This window comes from Mixophyes fleayi, chromosome 5 (genome assembly GCF_038048845.1).
Source record: "Mixophyes fleayi isolate aMixFle1 chromosome 5, aMixFle1.hap1, whole genome shotgun sequence".
In the NCBI taxonomy this organism is placed as follows: domain Eukaryota; kingdom Metazoa; phylum Chordata; class Amphibia; order Anura; family Limnodynastidae; genus Mixophyes; species Mixophyes fleayi.
In genome coordinates, this window is record NC_134406.1 from 197,292,413 (window position 1) to 197,312,894 (window position 20,482).

General features: G+C 39.8%; 1 protein-coding gene across 2 annotated transcripts; it reads right to left on the reverse strand.

The window, feature by feature from the left end:
- Positions 1 to 8,346: 8,346 nt before the first annotated feature.
- On the reverse strand, positions 8,347 to 18,817 carry SOCS6 (suppressor of cytokine signaling 6). Of its 2 annotated transcripts, XM_075213245.1 has the most exons (3): positions 18,672 to 18,817; positions 14,308 to 14,398; positions 8,347 to 10,413 (listed from the first exon to the last, which is right to left on the reverse strand). In XM_075213245.1, the coding sequence occupies exon 3, from the start codon at positions 10,287 to 10,289 to the stop codon at positions 8,700 to 8,702; it is 1,590 nt and encodes a 529-aa protein (XP_075069346.1). In that variant the 5' UTR covers positions 10,290 to 10,413; positions 14,308 to 14,398; positions 18,672 to 18,817; the 3' UTR covers positions 8,347 to 8,699. The 2 variants fall into 2 exon arrangements, with proteins under 2 accessions (XP_075069346.1, XP_075069345.1); XM_075213244.1 differs by lacking the exon at positions 14,308 to 14,398 and having other exon boundaries at positions 18,672 to 18,816.
- Between the last annotated feature and the right edge of the window lie 1,665 nt (positions 18,818 to 20,482).

Below are 20,482 nucleotides of genomic sequence, written 5' to 3' on the forward strand. Positions count from 1 at the left end.
TGCTCTGCATCCTGCTACCAAGTGCCTTGCGGTGTCCATCCCCTTGAGTTATCACTAGTCGAGATTAAGTACTGCAGACAACAAAGTTTCATATCTGGTTCCATGGGAAAGAGGGTTGATGCATGAGATGTGCAACGGCTGCACTTTACACACATCAGCCAAATATGTCACACATACGGCACATGTAGTATGTTTCAGCTTTAGACGCCTAATAGAGAAACTGTGGCCAACTGAAATCTTTCATGAATATAAGGTGGAGCTGTCTCACACTCTAACCGTTCTGGAAGGAAGTAATTTCTCATGCCTCTAGCATCAATAACTTATAAATCCCTCATGATGCTAAACAGATTTTACTTACCATACGAAGTACAGACTACCCTCAAGTGGCTCAGACACATCATAAACATAGTAACGTGTCAGTTGTCAGCTTCATTTGAATAACCCTTACCCTCCCATTATTTCTATGGTGCACAACAAGGCCTGACACACGTTTAAAATGGAGCATATTACTAGCATTCTGAGAAACTCCTTTTGTATCCATCCACAAACTATGGGTCCCATGGTCCTCTTTCCATTACCAGTCTTTGCTTAATTTGCAATCCAGCCCTATGTCTGCCACCACTTATCGCCAGAGACTTGATTCTGTCAAAATCGATATTTACAAAACCGATAGAGATCAAGGTATCGACTGTTTTCCACTCTAGCTATACAAGTCTCAAATGTATGAAGCTGCAATTACGCAAACTATCCTGAGTTTGCTTTAAATATCACTAAATACAACACGCTGCATCCTAGCAGCGTGATTAGTAGACACACCACTGTTACACTGCCTGACTATACAGCCGCAGGTCCCCGCGGCTGTGAAAAGTTTAAAAACAGATAACAGTTTCCCCCCAAAAAAATGCATAGGGTCCCAGTGTTTGAGCACTAATAAACCTAGTGCTGCCAGCCTACTGCTGGTTGTGTAAAAATCGGGAGAAACAAATTGCGTGGTGTCCCCCTGATTTCCATGCAACCAGCACTAGGCAAACCAGCCCAGGGTGGGTGGCACTATAGCAGGGGGACATACGGCAGGGGTCTCCCTGCCATAATGACAAACCAATCCCAGGCTGTTCAGCGCTGGGCTGGATTCCCTAAAGAGTGGGGATCGCCGAAAAAAACGAGCAGACCTCCCCTCTAGGTATAACCAGCCCAGTGCTGAAAGCACTAGAGCTCTTCTTACCCCCGTGGGCTGTGGGTAGTAGGGCAAAAACGGCGAAAATGATGTAAAAAAAAAACTAAACGCCATTTTGTTTTGTGGAACTACAAATTCCAGCCATGCCAGGGTGCCATAAACAGTCTGCACATGCTGATGCTTGTATAACTACAAGCACCATGGCAGCCAGGGCATGCTGGTACTTGGAGAACCACAAGTTCCAACATGCCCTGACACCCATTGCGGGCTAAGACATGTAGTACCACAAAACAAAATGTTTACAAAACCACAACTCCCTCATTAAAACCACATACTTTTAATAAAAATAATAAACCCCAATAAATACACTAAACACTCGCATTCATACATATACTTTTATTAAAAATAAGTCAAATGTTTAAAATAGCAACTTTAAAGGACATTATAGTGTGGCCCCTGTGTACCATGGACTGCGTATCATATTTTTCTCTGTGCTGGATGCTTGCTTTAGCGAGAGCATATCAAACAAAGTAGGGTGACCCATCTACTTATTATAAACGGAAATGTGAAGTATTTCTAGCCCTCTTTATGTGATGGTGGCCAGTAAAACAATTGGACTCCCAGTAAGCAGCAACTATAAGAGATTCTTCTTTGAGAAACCCTTATATAGAGATTTTTTTTTATTTTTTTTCAGAATAAAAAAAATATAAGAATTTGTTTTTCAAATGGACTTCTGAACGAAAGAATTAAAGTTATCAATAACATAATATATAAGATATGCTGTAAATTACATCTGAATAAGATGAAAGGGACTTTGAATACACATAGACTACACTACTAGCCGGGTGTTACCGTGGTAGTCAGCATATTGATGCTGACTACACCTACACCACTTACCTTGACATGTGTATACCGAACAGACTGGTGTTGGACGCCAATTGAACCAATGGCGATGACGTCACTCAGATCCGCGAAGCTATCGCTGCTGTTAAGGGTGTAATTTAAGTATGAGGCCATATACAATGTACTTTACAAAGCATTCTACATTGTATATGGCCGCTTATTTAAATTACACCCTTAACACCAATGATAACAGCATCGCGGATCTGAGTGACGTCATCAAGTGAAGCTGGGTTATTGCTTCATCCCCATTGGTTAAAGTCGCGTCCAACACCAGTCATCCTCGATCCTCGTTGGCAAGCAGCACTTCGGTGTACACACGTCGAGGTAAGTGGTGTCAGTTTCATCAGCTTTATTATACCGTTCCCCACATGGTTAGTACATTCAGTCATCCACCAATGAATTTTCATGCTGCCACTTGCTGTGCCACAAGTATGTACTTGTAATGCTGTCCTCATCTGGAAATATTAAGTGTTGCCACATCAGAAAAAAATGATTATTATCCCACTAGTAACAAAATAGTATGCCACAATAGGTTAATAAAATATATATTTTTTCCCTTACATATAATTAAGGAAAGATGTACCCTGTAAGATAATAATATTTTTTGCTCCCCTAAACAAGAAATCATGATTACTCTCATAATTAAAATGTGTGTTGTGCCTCCCTTTATGTTAAGAAGGGCCAGATAGCTCAATCAGCATGTTGTTGGAACGATCTATAAAATCAGAAACAGGTCTAAAACATGCAGCGCTATTTCAGATGAATTCACGGAGCGTTTGACTAAATCAACAGCGGAATAAAATCAAAACAAAATTGCCATAGATTGGATTTTGAATCTCAAAATCATAGTTAATACATATGGCGACTTTGTATTTAAAATCTCTAGTAATTTGCAGCGTTTTGAAATGACAAAAAACACACTTTCAACAGTGTCCAAAACTCTGTTCACCCCCTGGAGTTTGATTTTTTTTCATCACCACAGAGCCCACCCCCCCCTTTCCCCCACCCAAGCTAAAAGCTCCCTGCCAGGTCCTACACCTTTCCAAACTACCATGAACAAAGTAATGAAATCAGTCCAGGGAGTAAACTTATCATGTTGCGAGTTTCTGGCAGGTTTGAAAAGTGGAGATGTTTCCTATAGTAACCAATCAGATTCTAGCTATCATTTATTTAGTACATTCTACAAAATGATATCTATAATCGGATTGGTTGCTATAGGCAATATGTTCACTTTTCAAACCCACCGGAAACACACAGCTTGATAATTTTACCCCCAGGACTAGATACCTCCTTTAAAGTACTATTTAAATGATTTCAACAGCGAGGGTGATGATTATTTTTTGGGGGAGAATAATTATGTCAAAGTGTTTTCTTAAAATTATACCTTCATTTTTGCAACAATTTTTATATTAGACAGGGAATTTAAGTATGGCAGACATTGTCCAAAACTGAAAATGTGGTAAAGGTTTTTTAAGGTTAGCGATATAAGGATGTTGGTAGGATCCTTTCTGATATAATCCTTGATTAGTGCTTTGCCATAGGCCTTACCTGCTGTAACATCTTCTCCAGGAGCCTTCTATGTCCTGAGGGATTCACAGTATGCATGCTTAGGCCACAACCTAAATTCTCAGCTCTCCAAAGTGGCATGACAATGATTTCCTGTGCAATCTTTTCTACCATGTCAAAAGCAGCTGATCGCTTTTGACTTCTCTATCTGCACATGGGCAATGCTTACAAACACTGTCAAAGCCTCGACACATGATATTCTTATGCAGGTGACTAAACTCTCCCTATAAATGGTGCTGCAGGCCACCAGCAAATTGACATTTCATTGAACTTTGTTTTCGTAAGTAAGCATTCCTGAATTACTCATAGGACTTATAATATGTGGTCTTGGCCTATTGGCATTGGATGACTACCCCTCCAGCTGCGACTCTCGAGCCCTGGCTATGTTTTTGATTAACATAGTACTGAAAGTGGTTCTAATGTGAGGTCCAGGGCAGACATCCACTGACAGAAATTAGACCCAAACCCCAAACTTTGGAGAGTTGGACACAGGTTACAGGGGTGGACTTAGAATGGTTTCTAAACCCCACCCCCTTTTTAGATAACAGAAGCAGTGGGCATCCAGCAACAGGTTACTATATTTATTTTCAGGCAGGCTGATAATGCTGCTCGACTACGCTGATTGTTTTAAAACACAATCAGAGTGGGCAGACAGGATTCTCTGTCAGTCGCTGGGAACATATAGTAAGCTGCCGCTGGATGCCATTGCTGCAAGGGAGTGGAGGTTGCCCTGATCGCTCTCTTGATCCGCCACCGACGGGTTATAACATCAAAACCTTCACACAATTCTAACCTTTAAAATGTTTGGCAGATTAGATGGATTTTCATTTGCATTGTTACCTTATTTCTCTTTTTGTGCTAAACCCAGATTGCTCTAGAATTAAACGGCTGATCCAAAAATTCAGCTGGTTTTCTAATATTTTGGATTGCAGCATTAAAATTTTCACACAGCATGGTGCCTCTTATTTACCCTATTTTAAATATGGTTTGCATTTATTGAGTGAAAAACAAAATAAAAAGGAATATACAAGCTCGAGGATGTTGTCTATGTGACCGTAAATGTGCAAGTATCTTGCGTGAGATAACTGTGCATGTTCAGAAACAGACCTTACATTAATGAACGCAATTGTACGCAATTAATGTCTGAACAGACGGTTGGAAATAAGCCCAAATTCTATTTTGTATCGATTACTCCTATCGTCCCACTAGTTAGATAGCAGAGTTTACCTCATACACCCTTTTAAACAGAGTCACCATGAGCAAGGGGCTAGGCAAATTACATCCTCACTCTAGAAAATCATAACCATTTTTACTTGTTTTAAAAACATTATTGGGGAGGGGGGGTTTAGAACACATTTGGTTTTCTTTCAGTACTATAGTCTAGTAAATGAAGTCTTATTTTATGGAGGGGAGAGAAGGGAAAAAAAAAAAAAAGTCTTTTATTGGATATTTGGATATTTACTTGTTTGACGGTTTCAAAATTTGTAACAACTACTTCCTATTTTGTCTCCACCTTCTGCTGTCTCTCCTCATTCCAAATATGTCGCACCATTGTCTTTATTATTGGTAGCCGATAATGCTGCTGCCTTACTATACTTTCCCCACTAGTAGCTACAACTCCCCACACCTCTCAAGATTGTTCATTTGGACAGGGTTATCTTACCTTGTCTTTCATTCCATTGTATGTAAATTATTTGTGTCATGGTCACCTCAATGGTTATACGTGTTGCATTTTATAGCAGCACTTCATAAATAAAATATAACAAAGTATATATATATATTTCGATCATGATCTCATGATGAATAAGTGCTTTTTTTAGTTTGCAACCTTTTGTCGGTTTTTAAAGAGCCCCTGTGCTTTAGATGCAATTTGTGGAGGAGAGGGGCTGGACCCCATTTTTGCTGTGGGTTACCTTAAAGGTTGCAGAGTAACTAAAAGGCATGTAGTTATTTGGACTCCTTGCCTGTTAAGCAGGGATTCAATAGAGATCATATAGTTGCCACCTTCTAGGGGTCCTCATTTCTCTGGACACCACAGGCGCCATGGTAGCGAAGAAACTCCCCTTTGCTTTTATACCCTTGACCTAGATATAATTTGCAAAATAGACAGCTCTAATTTGCCTCCCAACTAATAAAAGTAAGGAGCCTAGCATTGACAGCTGCGCAAAATGATTGTGGGTATCCAAAAAACATGGTAATCATCCAAGGTTAGCAAGAACAGTTGTTCCAAATAGGGGCAGTGGTTGCGGATAGATTCCATGTCTCTTACACAGAGAACTAAGCGAGGTGGCATGATTGCTGTATTGCAGATCTAACTTTTTCTAGCTACCACAGGCCTCCCTCCTAAAAGTAATCAGCCTACTATGTAGCAACTGAAATTAGAGGTTATCCCCATGAAGTCTCCCTAAGAAAGTACATAATCATCATAGGATATTGTGAATTCTTTGCAGCTACTGTTACTTCCTATTTCACAAGCAAACACTTGTGGGTAGTTTGGCCCTAATTGTTACCAAGCGACTACCGGTATGGCTAGCAGGTACGGAGTAGAATGTTATTTTTAGAGGGGGCATTCTAGATTTTCTGACACTCTCCACTAAAAGCAATCAGCTCAGCTATGACCAACCCAGGGTCTTGTCATTCTAATTAGGGAATGCCCTATCTTACAAGTCTCCAGAAACTCTTGATAGCCAGAATAAGACTTAATAGCCTATTCTGGCTATTAAGTTCCAGGTTATCCCCTTGGGGCAATCTGGAACTAGTTACCACAATTTTTGCTTAATCAATGTGGCAAGTTTCACTGAAATTATGATAGCAAGCCGAGACTGGCTACATCTAGTTTAAACATGAATAGGAGAGCTACCTGATCACTTCCTCACATCTGCCATAACACTCTGTAAAATCCTTTACTGGCTCCACTGGGTCAAATTACTCATCAAAGATAAAGCCCCCAGAACCACCACTCTTTCATAAACTCATTTCACTTCCCCTCACACCATCTTAGATCTATCTCTAACATACATCTCGCCTCCCACTGGTCCATCCTCACGACTGTCCTTCACAATAAGGAAAGCATAAAATTCTCAGATATAAATTAAAGTGAGATACTGCTGAATGTACAATACAAATAAATCTATCATTTGAAATTGAATGAGTCATCCTACCAGTCACTGCCATAGAAATCAGTGTGCAGGGAAATCAGCTTAATCAGAGATCAGATAGGAACCTCATGCTTGATATGTAGAAAAGCAAAGAAGCCAGACAGGACTGAAGTAAGAAAGAGCTAAACTAATAGGAGGTCAGTAGACAGGTCACGTTCAAGAAACCAAAATGGGTAGTCAGATCAGCCAGAAGTCAGTACAAGAATATTAATACAGGTACATAAAGGACAGACACATCAAGGGCTAAAAAGTTTAGAATGCTCCATAAAAGGGAGAAAAAATAAATAAACAGGCAGCTGTACAAAACTGAAGAGGGTTCCCAGTTTCGCATACGTTTGGGACTATAGCAGCAGCCTTGCCACCAACAACACAGCTTTCCAGAACTCAAATATTCCCAGGACTTAATTGCATGAGAAACTTGGAATTATAGCAGAGCAGATAAGGCAACACGACCCAGGCCGACAGAACAACAAGACAAGGAACTGAATAGACAAAGCAAAAACCAGACAGGCAACAAATGGAACTGGGCAGACTAGGAACGAGAAGATGGAAAAAGATGAAGCCAGCAGCCTCTAAACTATACGATACTTCTACCAGCTATTAAAACAAGGAGGTGAATATTTATGCAATCTGCTATGATCTTGTTTTTAATTTGTTAATAAGGAGACCTTTTTAGGACGTGAGGTTTTTTTTAGCGCTATGAATTTTCAAATAAGTCAATTTGGCTCCATAAAGCAATAATGTTTTAGAGTACTTTAAAAAAAAAAAAAAAATTAACAATGCTTCTCAATATTGTCCATAGCACTCTTTATCATAACATTGTTTAGCAGTGTTCCTCATAGCTCTGCATCTAAGGAAAAAAAATGCTTTCTTTAAAAAATAGGTGTTTGGTTACTTTTAGTTTCATTAACAAATACTGTCAAAATCCTAGAAAATAATCTTCTATTGAAAAAATACAAAGACAAATTTTCAAATTTTAATCTCAGGCTTACATTTGTTTTCCTTTCCCAGAAAAAAATAAAAAATAGCTTTGGATCAACAATTCATTGTAAGAGTTGAGTTTAAATAACTATCTGAAAAGTGTGCTTACATTAATGATATACATTATTATTAAAATATGAGCACTGTACATTTTCTTTTTGCTAGCCCTTGGTGTCTTACTACCCTAAATGTGCCAAATATACATTTAAAGTGGGTTGCAAACATGTCTTATCTGCTATGTCGGAACTGAACTTTGGTGGCTATTTACAAACATAGGTGCAAACTTACAGTTTTAATAATCCATAGCAATTACTTGCATCGATTAGTCTACCTTGCACTAAACCAATCAACATGTTGGTAATTTGTTGCTGTGCGTTACAGCACGGACTGCAACTATATTATAAAATAGCTCACCGTCTATTAAGAATAACTTTAAAAATATAAATAAAGACTGTACCTCATTAGGAATGTATACTAATTGTTTGTTATAAAAAAATAAATAAAAAAAAAAAAAAAAAAAAGTCTGAATGGTTTCTACTATAAAAACAAACAGGTAACAAAAGATCAAATCTACAGGTTTAATTTAATGTCAGCGGTAGTAAGGAACACAAAATGTGTGCTTTTAATGCATAATAGTCACAGTGGATAGCAGCTAAGAACATGAAAAAAAAAATAGAAGAATCTAATATTTTCACATTGTGATTTTGAATGTTAATAGAAGATGGTGATTTCACACATCAAATGTTTCATGGTTTTACTATTAAAAAGAAACAAAAAAAAAGAATGCATTACACTCATTTATCCAAACTAAAATATATCGGTATGGCAGCAAAGTATTCAGATAGCAATGAAAGTTTGTAAACTGTATTTAAATCTCTTTTTGATCCCAAAGTGCAAATTGCAAAATTCCCACAAGTTCAGTAGTGCTTTTCCTGTAAATAATCCTTCATTTTGTTTGGCAATGGCAGTTTTTGAATCAGGTCTATTCTGGTGTATTGACGTATGACAAAGCGGCATAGGTATTGCAATGACCGCACCTGCATAAACCGGGACACTGGGTTTGTCAATCTAACTGGATACGTGGCAGATCCTGGCACTCGAGATCTGGAGTAACAAAATGCTCCATTTTCAGAGTCTCTAATGGAATGTTCTATAAGGTCCACTATAGAGGTATGTCCTTCCACATCTGGTTGTTCGTAAAAGCTAAATCTACCATTTGAATGTTCAATCCTAGTATGAAGTGTTTTGCTATGAGAACGAAAACTTAGGCTTAAAAGATAACGATCATCAGAACTGTCTCGAACCAGAAAGGAGCCATCTGGTACGTTGGCCAATTTTTCTTCTGCCTCCCAGCGTGTGATAGGTCCCCAGTACCAACCCTGTTTAGCAAGTTTTTTAAGCTCCTCAGTAAGACTGGTAACTACCATAGGTCCATTGTTTTGTACCGAGTCATAAACTCGTCCCACACCAGGCGCACTATTAGGATCAAAATTCAAATGGCAACGCAAGTTTTCAGCCATGCGTGCATCTGTGCTATTAAGTCCTGCAAAGTTCCTTTGGATTTGACTGTTCTGGACTGGAGGTAGTAATGGTGAAAGTGGAGGGACATCATTGTGACTTACCATAGAATTTTCAAATAGAACTCCATTAGTACTATGCAACAGACCATTGATAGTCTGGTCCACAAAGATGTCCGGGGCCACTACTACATCCGGGGCCAACTGACTTTCCTCTTCGTGAAAGCTATTACTTCCAATTTGGGAAGGTACAGCAGAAACTTCCATCGGGGATGAATTGTCCAAACAGAAAGCACGTGATCCTTCCAAAGGATACATTCCCTCATCTAAAGGCACAGTATACTGAATATAGTCCTGAGGCATAAGACCTAGAACTACAGGCACATGTTCATTAATATGTAGATGAAGATCTCCATTGTGAGATTCTGTACTTTGTTCCTGAAAAACATTATCTGACTGCAGCTCGTGAAAGTCCTTTCGAACCCCATTAAGTGCAGGGCTTGGGCTGGAGGAGTGGACCAAAGCTTTCACTTTCACTTCCATTTTTATGCAGGTCTCTTCAGAGTTTGTGGGTCGCAAGGGCCATGGAGTTGGACTGTAGTGGTGGGTGCGAAGGGATGTTGATCTTAAGGGTCTCTGAGATCTCACATCTTTAAAAGTAATCGGCGCAGAAGAAGAAGAAAATGTGTCCTCTTCTGCAGAGCTAACGGATGTGCTTCCCTTTCCTTTCTGTTTCTGCTTTGCTGAAAGGCGCCTTTTTAACGTCCCCATTAAGCTCTCACTTTTTGGCCTATTTTTGCCACCTCTCTCATCCTCATTGTTTATTTCACATCCCGTCAAGTCTTTGCCGTAGCAGCCGCCGAACAAAGAGTCATCTTTCACAAAGTTATTGGTCATTGAAGGCTGCTGTACCATTACAAAATCATTTTCTTCTTTGCTTTTGTTCAAGTTAAAAGACTTGCGTAATGTTTTCAAACTGATTTTCTTCATTCTGGCTAGTGACCAAGTCCTATTGCTTTTGGACTCTTCCAGTGGATTAGCCCTAGTACACTGCCATTAATCACTGCTTCATCTCTTTGTTTGAATGGCGTCATTTAGCTTCTGTAACCATCAACTGTAAACAGAAGAGAGAGAGTATGTAAGAAAAACAGATTGACTAAACAGCTTTCATTTGATGCAGCTGTATCATTATTGGATAATTTGCAGTTACTGTGGAAATGGCCCACAGCAACCACAGAAGAGAAGGTCACATGCGATTACGGCATTCCTCATTTCAATAGTGTTGATTTTATTTCTGTAACCCAAAATACTAATGTTACTGCAAGAATAATAAATTGTAACATTAACAGGAAGCTATTTCACTAAATCCTGTAGCCTACTGTTCCAAATTATATTTTAAAAAATCTACAACCCAGCAAAAAAAAAAACAAAAAAAAACAAAACACCAACACCCAACAAACAGAATTGACACATCACTGCTATAACAGCACCTGTGCACGCAAATAGTAATAGTGAGATTAAGGGAGAGTAAGCTGGGATAGACCGAGGGGTCAAGCAGCGTCACTGGCTGAGCAGGTACGGGCCTCCAGGCAAACTGACATCCATGGCATTAGCAACAAACCGATGAAATATTATTACCGACGCTTGTGGGTCCACAAGTTCAAGCAAGCATGTATGATGCAAAATGATCAGCAGGTAATAATTAAACAGGAGAACATTCATTTCAAAGAGGGGTTTCCCTTCTTTAAATGAAGGTACCACCTTTTATTTTGGAACCTGTGGAGCAAGATCAGAACTCTTTTATTGTCCCCGCCCCCCCCCCCCCCCCCATGCACTATGATGTTATTTGCGGCAAGCCATTTTTAAAACATTTTTCTCCCCTTGTGACATCAGAGCTCAAAGCTTGTTGACACAAGTTCTAACAAATCAAGACACCTTTGAGCTCATTAGGGTCTTATAATAACAAGTGTTTCTTCCTCCTACATGGGGTCCCAGTGATAATTTCTGTCAAATGAGAAAGTGCATTTAATACACCATACATCTGATGTCTGAGAACATCTTGACATTGTTCCTAACTAATGCACAAGACAGCAGTACACCACCTGGATTTTTAACAGGAATTATACGTACGTCCTGCAGTGCTACGGCAATGGACATAAGGTTTTATATATATCCTGAGCTGGGAAAGGCTAAATATATGTACTTTTGAAAAGTTTTAGACATGTTGCATAAAAATGTATTACAGATGCTCCGAGAACCGAAAACACCCGAACTTAGCAGATCCGAGTACCGTGCCGAGCCGGCTGGGTACTTTCGTGCACCCTCGAAATTGAAAACGAGGCAAAGAGTCATCGTTACGTTGTCGGATCTCACAAGCTTTGGATTCTATAAGTACCGCCCTCCAAGGCGATTCAGCGCCATTTCACAGAGGGACACAGAAGTGATAGAACAGTTATTGGCAGTCTCTAGTGCAGTTGGGCAGCGTCATAGCTAGAAAAGAAAGAGAAGGTGTTAGCAGTGTTCTTCAAAGTCTCCAGTGACATTCAGGAGAGCTCCATTGCTAATTGTCATTGCTGAAATAGAAATAATAGGGCTCGCAGACTTGGTCTTCTAAATCTGCAGTCCTTGTTTGAAAGTGTAAGAAAATAATATTGTGACCTGTGAGGTGGTCAAAATTGACTGCAAATTACTTGAAATTAGTGTTATTGAGGTTAATAATAATGTAGGGAGGTGGGGGGGAAGCAAAAATATGTGATTTTAGAAAAAAAAAAAAAAAAGGGACGAGAGATCTTCCTGCCCTGCATTAAAGATCAACAGCTAATCAGAGATTAGTATATGAAACTAAGCAGGTATCAGCCAAAGATACAACAAGCCGTTAACAGCAACCCAGAAGAATGCTTGCATTAAACAGACTGGGTAAATGGGATGGAAGGTTCAGTTTTCCTAGTACCTGTTGCCATATTTTGTCACCATGGAAACCCCAATGCCTGGGATTTGCTCAACTGTCTTCCTTGCTATGGAGTACTGGGAGGTTGGAAAAACAGAAGTGCCAATAGACCGTCATTGGCGAATAAGCACGACCGAGAGGGTTGTCCCAAGAACACAGATTTTGGAAGCCCTTGCTAAAAGATTTTCCCTCAAAACACTAAACTAAAAAAATACAAGATGTCTTGTATAAAAAGACTGCCAATAAAATGTAAATATATGTAAAAGTTCCCCATATCTGAATTTGAGATGCTTAATGATGCAGTGATTTTCACAGAAAATATAAATACAATATAGTATAGCTAGTTAGTCATTTTCTACAAAAAGAAGCTTCAGACACATCCACACCAAACTGAATACACAAGAAAACTGCCAGGGAACTAACTAGCACCATAGAAATCCAGTGGGAAAAACTTGTATTTAAAGATTAGTGGCTCATTATGGTACAAAATAGCTCAGATCTAATAAAGAGTGCCCCTATACAGTGATACTGATAGGCCGTTTTACACCTAACTGGCTGCAAAATACAATATGTGTGAACCCAGAATGACCAATGATCTCTTTTAGAAAATGATTATAATTGGATACTTATAAAGAATGATGGCAAATGTCATCAGAAGATAAGATTATCTGACCATGTATGTCATGAGACCACGATATTGTGCCCAATCATACCTGCTCGGGTTAAAGGTAGGTAGATGTTTCTGATTTAAAAAAAAAGTGAAGGGAAAGGCTGATGTTGGCTATGACAAAATGTAGCTAAATCCATGAGAACAGATGATGGGGTTAGGTTACAGTTTAAGGGACAGGTAAACCAAAAACAAGTAATTTTTTATATAAAAAGTGGTGTAAACTAATCTCCACAATGGAGTAATAAAGGAATGCATTCAATGATACATAATGAATAAACAAATTATATAAATTAAATGTAATGAAAATGTCATATGAAAGTTGATTGTGAGGACTTATAAAAAGCAAGAGGGGGAAGAGAATGTGCATCATGAAAAATTCCATTTTGATTCACGTTGCAGAAGAGACCCATCTCAATCTCCACCTTTGAGCTTGACAGGTTCAAAGTCAATGAACAGTTATGCATAGTGATGACAAAGAAAAGTCGCTACAAAATGTCGAAGCTGTCCTGAATGGAGATTTGCGAGTTTTTCCAATGTACCCTACAAACTAGTAATAGTTTTTCCCAATGTAAAAAATTGCACAAACAAGCAATGAAATAATGTGACCCAACAGAGAAGCAAGACTTTCAATGGATTTTCATTGTTTGCCTTATCTGGTTTTTGGCTCAAATTACTGCCATTGATGAGGCCATTACAAAAAACATCCCGAATGGCAGCAGAAACATCCCATTTTAGGACATGCCTGGGTAACCATAACAGTCTATGTTGGCACCATGGTACACAATGGGCAACAACCTGTCAATGACAACAATTGGAACGAGAGTGGTGGAAAGAGCTGCAAGATACAGAGGAAGCGGGTCTGGGAGTGAGCACATTCCAAGTGACGCTAATCGGACCACACTATGTTTGCTCCTGGCCTGTGAAGTTCCAGCCATCTCGTAAATTTAATTGAAGTTAACTTACTAATATATTTGGAAGGAATGGTTTCCAGAGCATCACAATTTTATCAGTAAGCATTTAAATTAAACAGTACTATATTTGTATCTTTCTTTAGAATTCTCCGTTTTACTTCCTGTAATTATAAAAAGACAACAAATTGGATGAATCACAGAGTGTTTTCAGGTATTAGCAACAGTTGCCAGGAACAGTTATCACAACTGTAGCATGGTATGCAATTAACATGGGTTTATTCTTGGATGGTAAGCTAATTTATTGTCCATGAAGAAAATAAAAAACTTAAAAACAAAACAAAAAAAACAAAACCTAAAATAAATATGATATACACACACCAACTAAAAACACAGGCAACAAAGACTGGTGCTATTTTGTGAGCGATGTTATTAATATGGTGACAGAAAAATCGTCAATGAATTTTTGCACAAATAATTTACCTGGTGGTATGCAAGGATCTATAGGTTTAGGGTAGATAACTTCTTGCATTAAATAAAAATATCAATGCATTTTTACACAGATCATACACACCTAGGGAAATAAACAGATGTGGGAAAAAATGTGCGATACACCTAAATTAGTATAATCAAACAGATCTGTACATTAGATCATTTGCATCATACACGTCTGAACATGCCCTATAGATTGTGTTCTCACCTTTACAGATAACAATCTCTATATAAGCAAACTAAAGCAAATAGTTGTTACACTTCCATCTGTCAACAGAATTCAGGTAAAAATTGTTGCCAGACTATGGGGCAGATTCAATTCGGCCACGTTAATCTAGGATTAACGCGGCGTTAGTAGAATTACCTTAATACGGTAATTTTAACCCGGATTTTTACTTGTGTCCCAAAAGTACAAGCAAAAATCAGCGCTAAAATTACCATAATAACGTTAATACTGTGCACTTTTACCGTACTAACGGTAATAGTGCACAGGCTGCATTATTTCTAGAATAACGCGACCATATTGAATTGGCCCCTATAAGTTGATTATAGAATATGAAAAAGTATATAATTAAATAGACCTACGTGTACTTTAATCACATTCCATTATAAAAATAAACTCTCCTTTTTATAACAATTATATTGTGGTACTACTGTTGAATAGATGGCAAAAGAATGCAGGGAAAACGGCTTCTGCTATTTTATAAGTGGGAAAATAATAAGTTACAAAATTAAAAAGTTATAAACCCACCACTGATTTAATATATCAAAGATTGTTCATTACAGAGTTAAATAACATACTTGACACAAGCACAGCTTTTTTATTTTTAAGTTATTTAAATCTGTTCACTGTTAGTTCTGTTGGTTTCTTTTGTTGACAATTATCACAAATCAGTGTGGCCTCAGACAGGCACATTGTACGCCACCAGTGTTCCAACTAAAAAAGTACTAGTGTTGAGAGCAGTCAATGTGCTCCATGCGGATACAGTGAAATGAATCGAAAACACTCCTCACCTGCCACATGCAAGTGATTAAGCGCTGAAGGCGCTGCTTGTAACATTCTGAGTGCAATTGCTACCACATGACAGGGGAGCAGCATTTTTAATTCCCTTTAGTGTGTCAGGACAGAGCAATTGGAGCGCTGTTCTAGCTGCAAAAGCACCAGTGTACGCATGCACCTGTATGAAGGCAACCATAAATAGCAGGGCAGAAGCCAGGATCTGAATAGACTGGCTTGGAGTCTCTTAGGTAGGTTGACACAAAGGGCATTGTCACAGCAAACTTAAAAGGACAATAACGTACACACTATGCTTTGAAATTTGAGCTCCGACACTGACTTTTAAGTCATTGTCTAGAAAGAAGTTGTTAAAGTGGTTGAACAGCCAATTTTTTAAAGCCAGACCCTGCTTTTGACAGAAGATTGAAAGCACTTTGAAGCATCCATTGGCTTAAACTGGACAGCATATCTTTGTGAGCCACTCATAATCATATGCCACTCTAAACATAAATAAATAATAAATAAAAACTACCATTAATAGTAATAAACGACCCTTCTGTTTTCAAAGCTGTGCTGTTCAACAGTGTCAAAAACCGGGATCAGCCTTAACATAAGGAGAGTGTGCAAACCCTACAAAGGGAACAGCCACCTTTGTGGAGCTTACATAAACTCGGAACATAAGAGTGGTGACCCACAGCAACAAGGAGAGCACCTTCAACTCCTACATTAAATATAAATAAAAGCTTGTTGTGCTATAGCAGTAAAATAACAAAAATAAAAGCTAAATCTACCCTCATGTTTACTCAAACTTTATTATGATCCACCATATATGGTAGTCAAGAATTACATGGTACAGCGAAGAGTAAAACTACAGCATTGCTGTTGCGAGCGGTGGCCAACGACCACCTGCTCTCACCTGTGTCCCAGCTGTCATGACAACAGCCAGAATGTCACTTCCGGTATCACTGTCCCGATCGCCACCAAGGCAAAGCCTGAGACGCCTTTGCAATCGGAGTTGCATCCCGTCATCTGTGTCAGCCGGGCACGTGCGCAAACAAGTATAATTAATTAAGCACATTCTAGAGGTGCAATTAGTACCATCTAAGCCCCTAACCTCTGAGTGGCCACTTTATGTATTTAAGGAAGGGAGAGGTTAGCGTCTCTGTCGGTTCTAGTGTCTGTCTGCTGCACAACTGCTGACCAGCTCTGTCCTTTTCTATTCTGTGGATACTCTGCATTTGACCTGAATCCTGTTGTGACCTTTGCCCCTGACCTCTGCCTGTTCACTGGATTACCCCTGCTTGTTACCTGTACTGACCTCTGGCCTGCTTCCTGGTTATCTTACGTGCTACAGACCCAGGACCATTGGAGTTTCTTTTGTACCTGCCCTCTGTATTCCGGTTATCCTCCATGTTGCGCTATGGTTATTCTGATAAGCTTTTACTACCCTACAGTTTAGTCCTGAGGGCATTTGAATACCTCAGAACAAGTTCAGTTCTACAGTAAAAGCAGCTGCTATAGGTGAAGACCTCTATTAGCCTGGTTCTTAAGCCTTATCAGGTAACCATTAGCCTAACAATTGCTACAAGTTTATCTTTGGGTTGCCTGTAGTGACCATGCATATATACACCGATAAGCCACAACATTAAAACCACCTGCCTAATATTGTGTAGGTCCCCCTCATGCAACCACAACAGCTCTGACCCGTCGAGGCATGGATTCCACAAGACCTCTGAAGGTGTCCTGTGGTATCCTGCACTGAGACATTAGCTGAAGATCCTTTATGTTTCGTAAGTTGCAAGGTGTCGCCTCCATTGCTTGTTTTTCCAGCACATCCCACAGATGCTCAATCGGACAGAGATCTGGGGAATTTGGAGACCAAGTCAACACCTTGAACTCTGTCATGTTACTCAAACCATTCCTGAACAATTTTTGCACTGTGGCAGGGCACACTACCCTGCTGAAAGAGGCCACTGCCACAAGGGAATATTGTGTCCATGAATGGGTGTACTTGGTCTGCAACAATTACGTAGGTGCTACTTGTCAAAGTAACATCTACACGATTGCCTTCTTCCCATAGTGCATCCTGGTGCCATCTCTACCCCAAGTAAACAACGCACATGCATATCGGGAACACCCCACAAGACCTGCCGTTTTGCAGATGTTTGAACCAGGCGCCTAGCCATCACAATTCGGCCCTTGTCAAAGTTGCTCAGATCCTTACGCTTGCCCATTTTTCCTGCTTCCAACACATCAACTTCAAAAACTGTTTGTTCACTTGCTGCCTAATATATCGCACTTCTAGACAGCACCCTTATAAAGAGGTAATCAATGTTATTCACTTCACTTATCAGTGGTTATGTTGTAGCTGTGTGTATACGTGATAGTTATATTAATTTTGTCAACCACACCAAAACTGAAGTGACACATTATTTACACTTCAGAGTCAAATAGAGGAACACTTAGAAGGCACAAGAAAATCAGCAACAAGTGGCTTTAATGTCACTTTTTTAAGATGCACACATAGGGACAGATTCAATTCAGCGCAAGATGCCCTGCATGTCATTTATACACGCCTAATGCCAGACAAGCTATTCAATTCCAGTTCCCACAACTCACCTCACAGCAAAAATTAGTGCAATCAAGTTCTATTTGCGGACATGATGCGCACCGCAGGTCCAGAAATTGAATAGCTCTCCCATTATTAGGCGCGTATACATGATGTACAAAGCATCTCGCACTGCATTGAATTGTCTCCATACTGTTGTATCAACCTCACTGTAAAATCTAGTACTATGCTAAAACTTACCACTATCTAATTATATAAAGAATAGGATATTCATATCACCACCATTTGCCCATCATAAACAAATTGTTTTTTGTGTAATTTTGAACACAAACATAGAAAACAATGACAATTTGTATACCATTAAAAACATTACATTGCACCAAAAAACTACAGCAGATTCATATTCTACACTATCCTGCCCCTTTGTCCACACATTTCAATATACTGAAGCATCTATGTGTTCTATATGGGAAGAAAACATGTTCATTTGAAAGGTGTCCCAAGTGTTTAGACATAGAACATGGCAGGGTGAACTCTCATATCCCGTGTAAGATAGGTGAGTCTGGATACATTTCTTCTCATGTAGCTAGGAAATACAAAGCATCCCTCCCCCCGATTTCCCTGTTGTCTACACTCTCACTACTTCCTCTACTCTCTCTCCAGGCCTACTGATCACAAAGCCTTCTCACCGGGCCTCTCCCCGCACCCTCCCTGCGGCGTCTCCTCCCCGGCCTACCCAACCAGAAGGTGTAACGGTAAAACTTCATCGCTACCTGACTGTTTCCTCACCTCATTACGATCTGCACGGCTTCTAGTGCTACTCCGTACCCAGTCTTTTCCAGTCCCTTTAACCGACCCAATCCACTGCTCTGTGCGGCCCCACAGAGCCGGCCATGAGAGGAGGAGCAGGACTGGGAAGTAAGACTACAACTCCCAGCGACCCCCGCGGCAAGACAGAACACTTACAAATAAGCGCAACTTTATTTATATTAATACAATGATAGCAACGAAGAGGTCTAGAATTCCTGGATTGTCTTTCAGTACCTGTCACATTAACCTAATATAGTGTCATGCGTGCTCAGTATTAGTGATTTGTTTTTGCAGCTATTAATGAGGAAAGTAGGGATACAATTCATAGTCAACTTTCCATATTTTTCAGGAGTAGTCCCAGGTTTTAAAGATTCGTCCCAAGAAATGTATGCATTAGTAAATGTCCCATTTTTTAAATACTGAACAAAGGCACAATAACGTTCCACTTTTGTACTTGTTAATTGCAGTTCTTTTCATACATTCTTAGTTTCGGACTTAATAAGCATTTACTGAACAGTAGGATTTAAAATGCAAAATATATGTTGAAATCGAATTTAGTAAAGGTGACAAGATTGTAGTGCTCAAAGGTCCACAGAGACATTATTGTGCATGAGATACTTAAATGCAACTGCTCAGCAGCAAAGTGTCCCTGAAAACTTATAAACTGTCCTGATATAGGTGGGATTAGTGTTTGAAGTGGAAATTTAGAAGTGGCGGTATGGAAAATGTAAGTGAATGGAATATGATAGTTTTACAATGAAGGCAGTAAAAGGGGCGCTATTGCATATCACTGTATACCAGCCATGGGCGGATCTAGATTGGTTTCCTAACTGGGGGCGATTTAGGCCCAGTTCCCTTTTTAGCTTCTCACCATGGGCTCCCAGCAGCTGTACACTATGTGCAGGCTAGTGTCGCTGTCGGCACATACAGGCAGTCAGGGTATGCTAATCGGCTGCTCTGACTGTGTTTAAAACACAATCAGAGCGACCGGGCAGGGTTCTCTGTCTGCTTGTATGTACCGACAGCGACACTAACCTGCACATACAGCCCGTTTCTTGAAGGAAAGTCAAGTAAATAATTGAGTAAGTAGTCTCCTTGACAAAACCATGTCACAATGCAAGGGGTGCAAATTAGTTTTCTATTTTGCACATAGGTTAATTACTGGCTGTGTTTTTTCATGTAGTACACACTTAGCTTTATTTTTACACTGAAATTTAAAGCTTATCTAGGGCATGCCCTATCCCAACTATAAATATGTGCGCACATTTTAAATTTACCATCCCCTCCAATGCAAAATAGTTTTGCCCAGGTGCAAAGTTACTCCTTTTAATGCTTTACTCTTCTTTTTGACTTAGGCCCATGGTGTCTGGGACCAGGGTCGGATTGGCCATAAGGCTTACCGGGAATTTAGGCCGGGGACGTAATGAGGCCGACTGCAGGTTGTTTGATTTTTTTTTTCATTTTTTTTTTTTTTAACATTGGGTGTTCGTCGACAATCAGGGCCAGCCTAACATGGGGACGAATTGGGGGGGAGGGAGCAGCGGATCAGGGGTGTCAGTGGGGGAGCATCGCTGTGGCTGGTCCTTGCAGCTTGTGGCCGCGGAGCTTATCTTAAACCTGGCGCCATCCTCGTCCTATCCCATAATAAACAAAGACATTCATCTCTCGGTGGAGGGGCGTAGTGTGGCCACTCCGGATCCCCTGTGCGGTGAGCTGTCAGTGTCTCCAGCTGCAGTCATGGTGGTGGGAATTGGTCTGGGCTTCCAGAGTTGCTACGTCGTGGTAGCCAG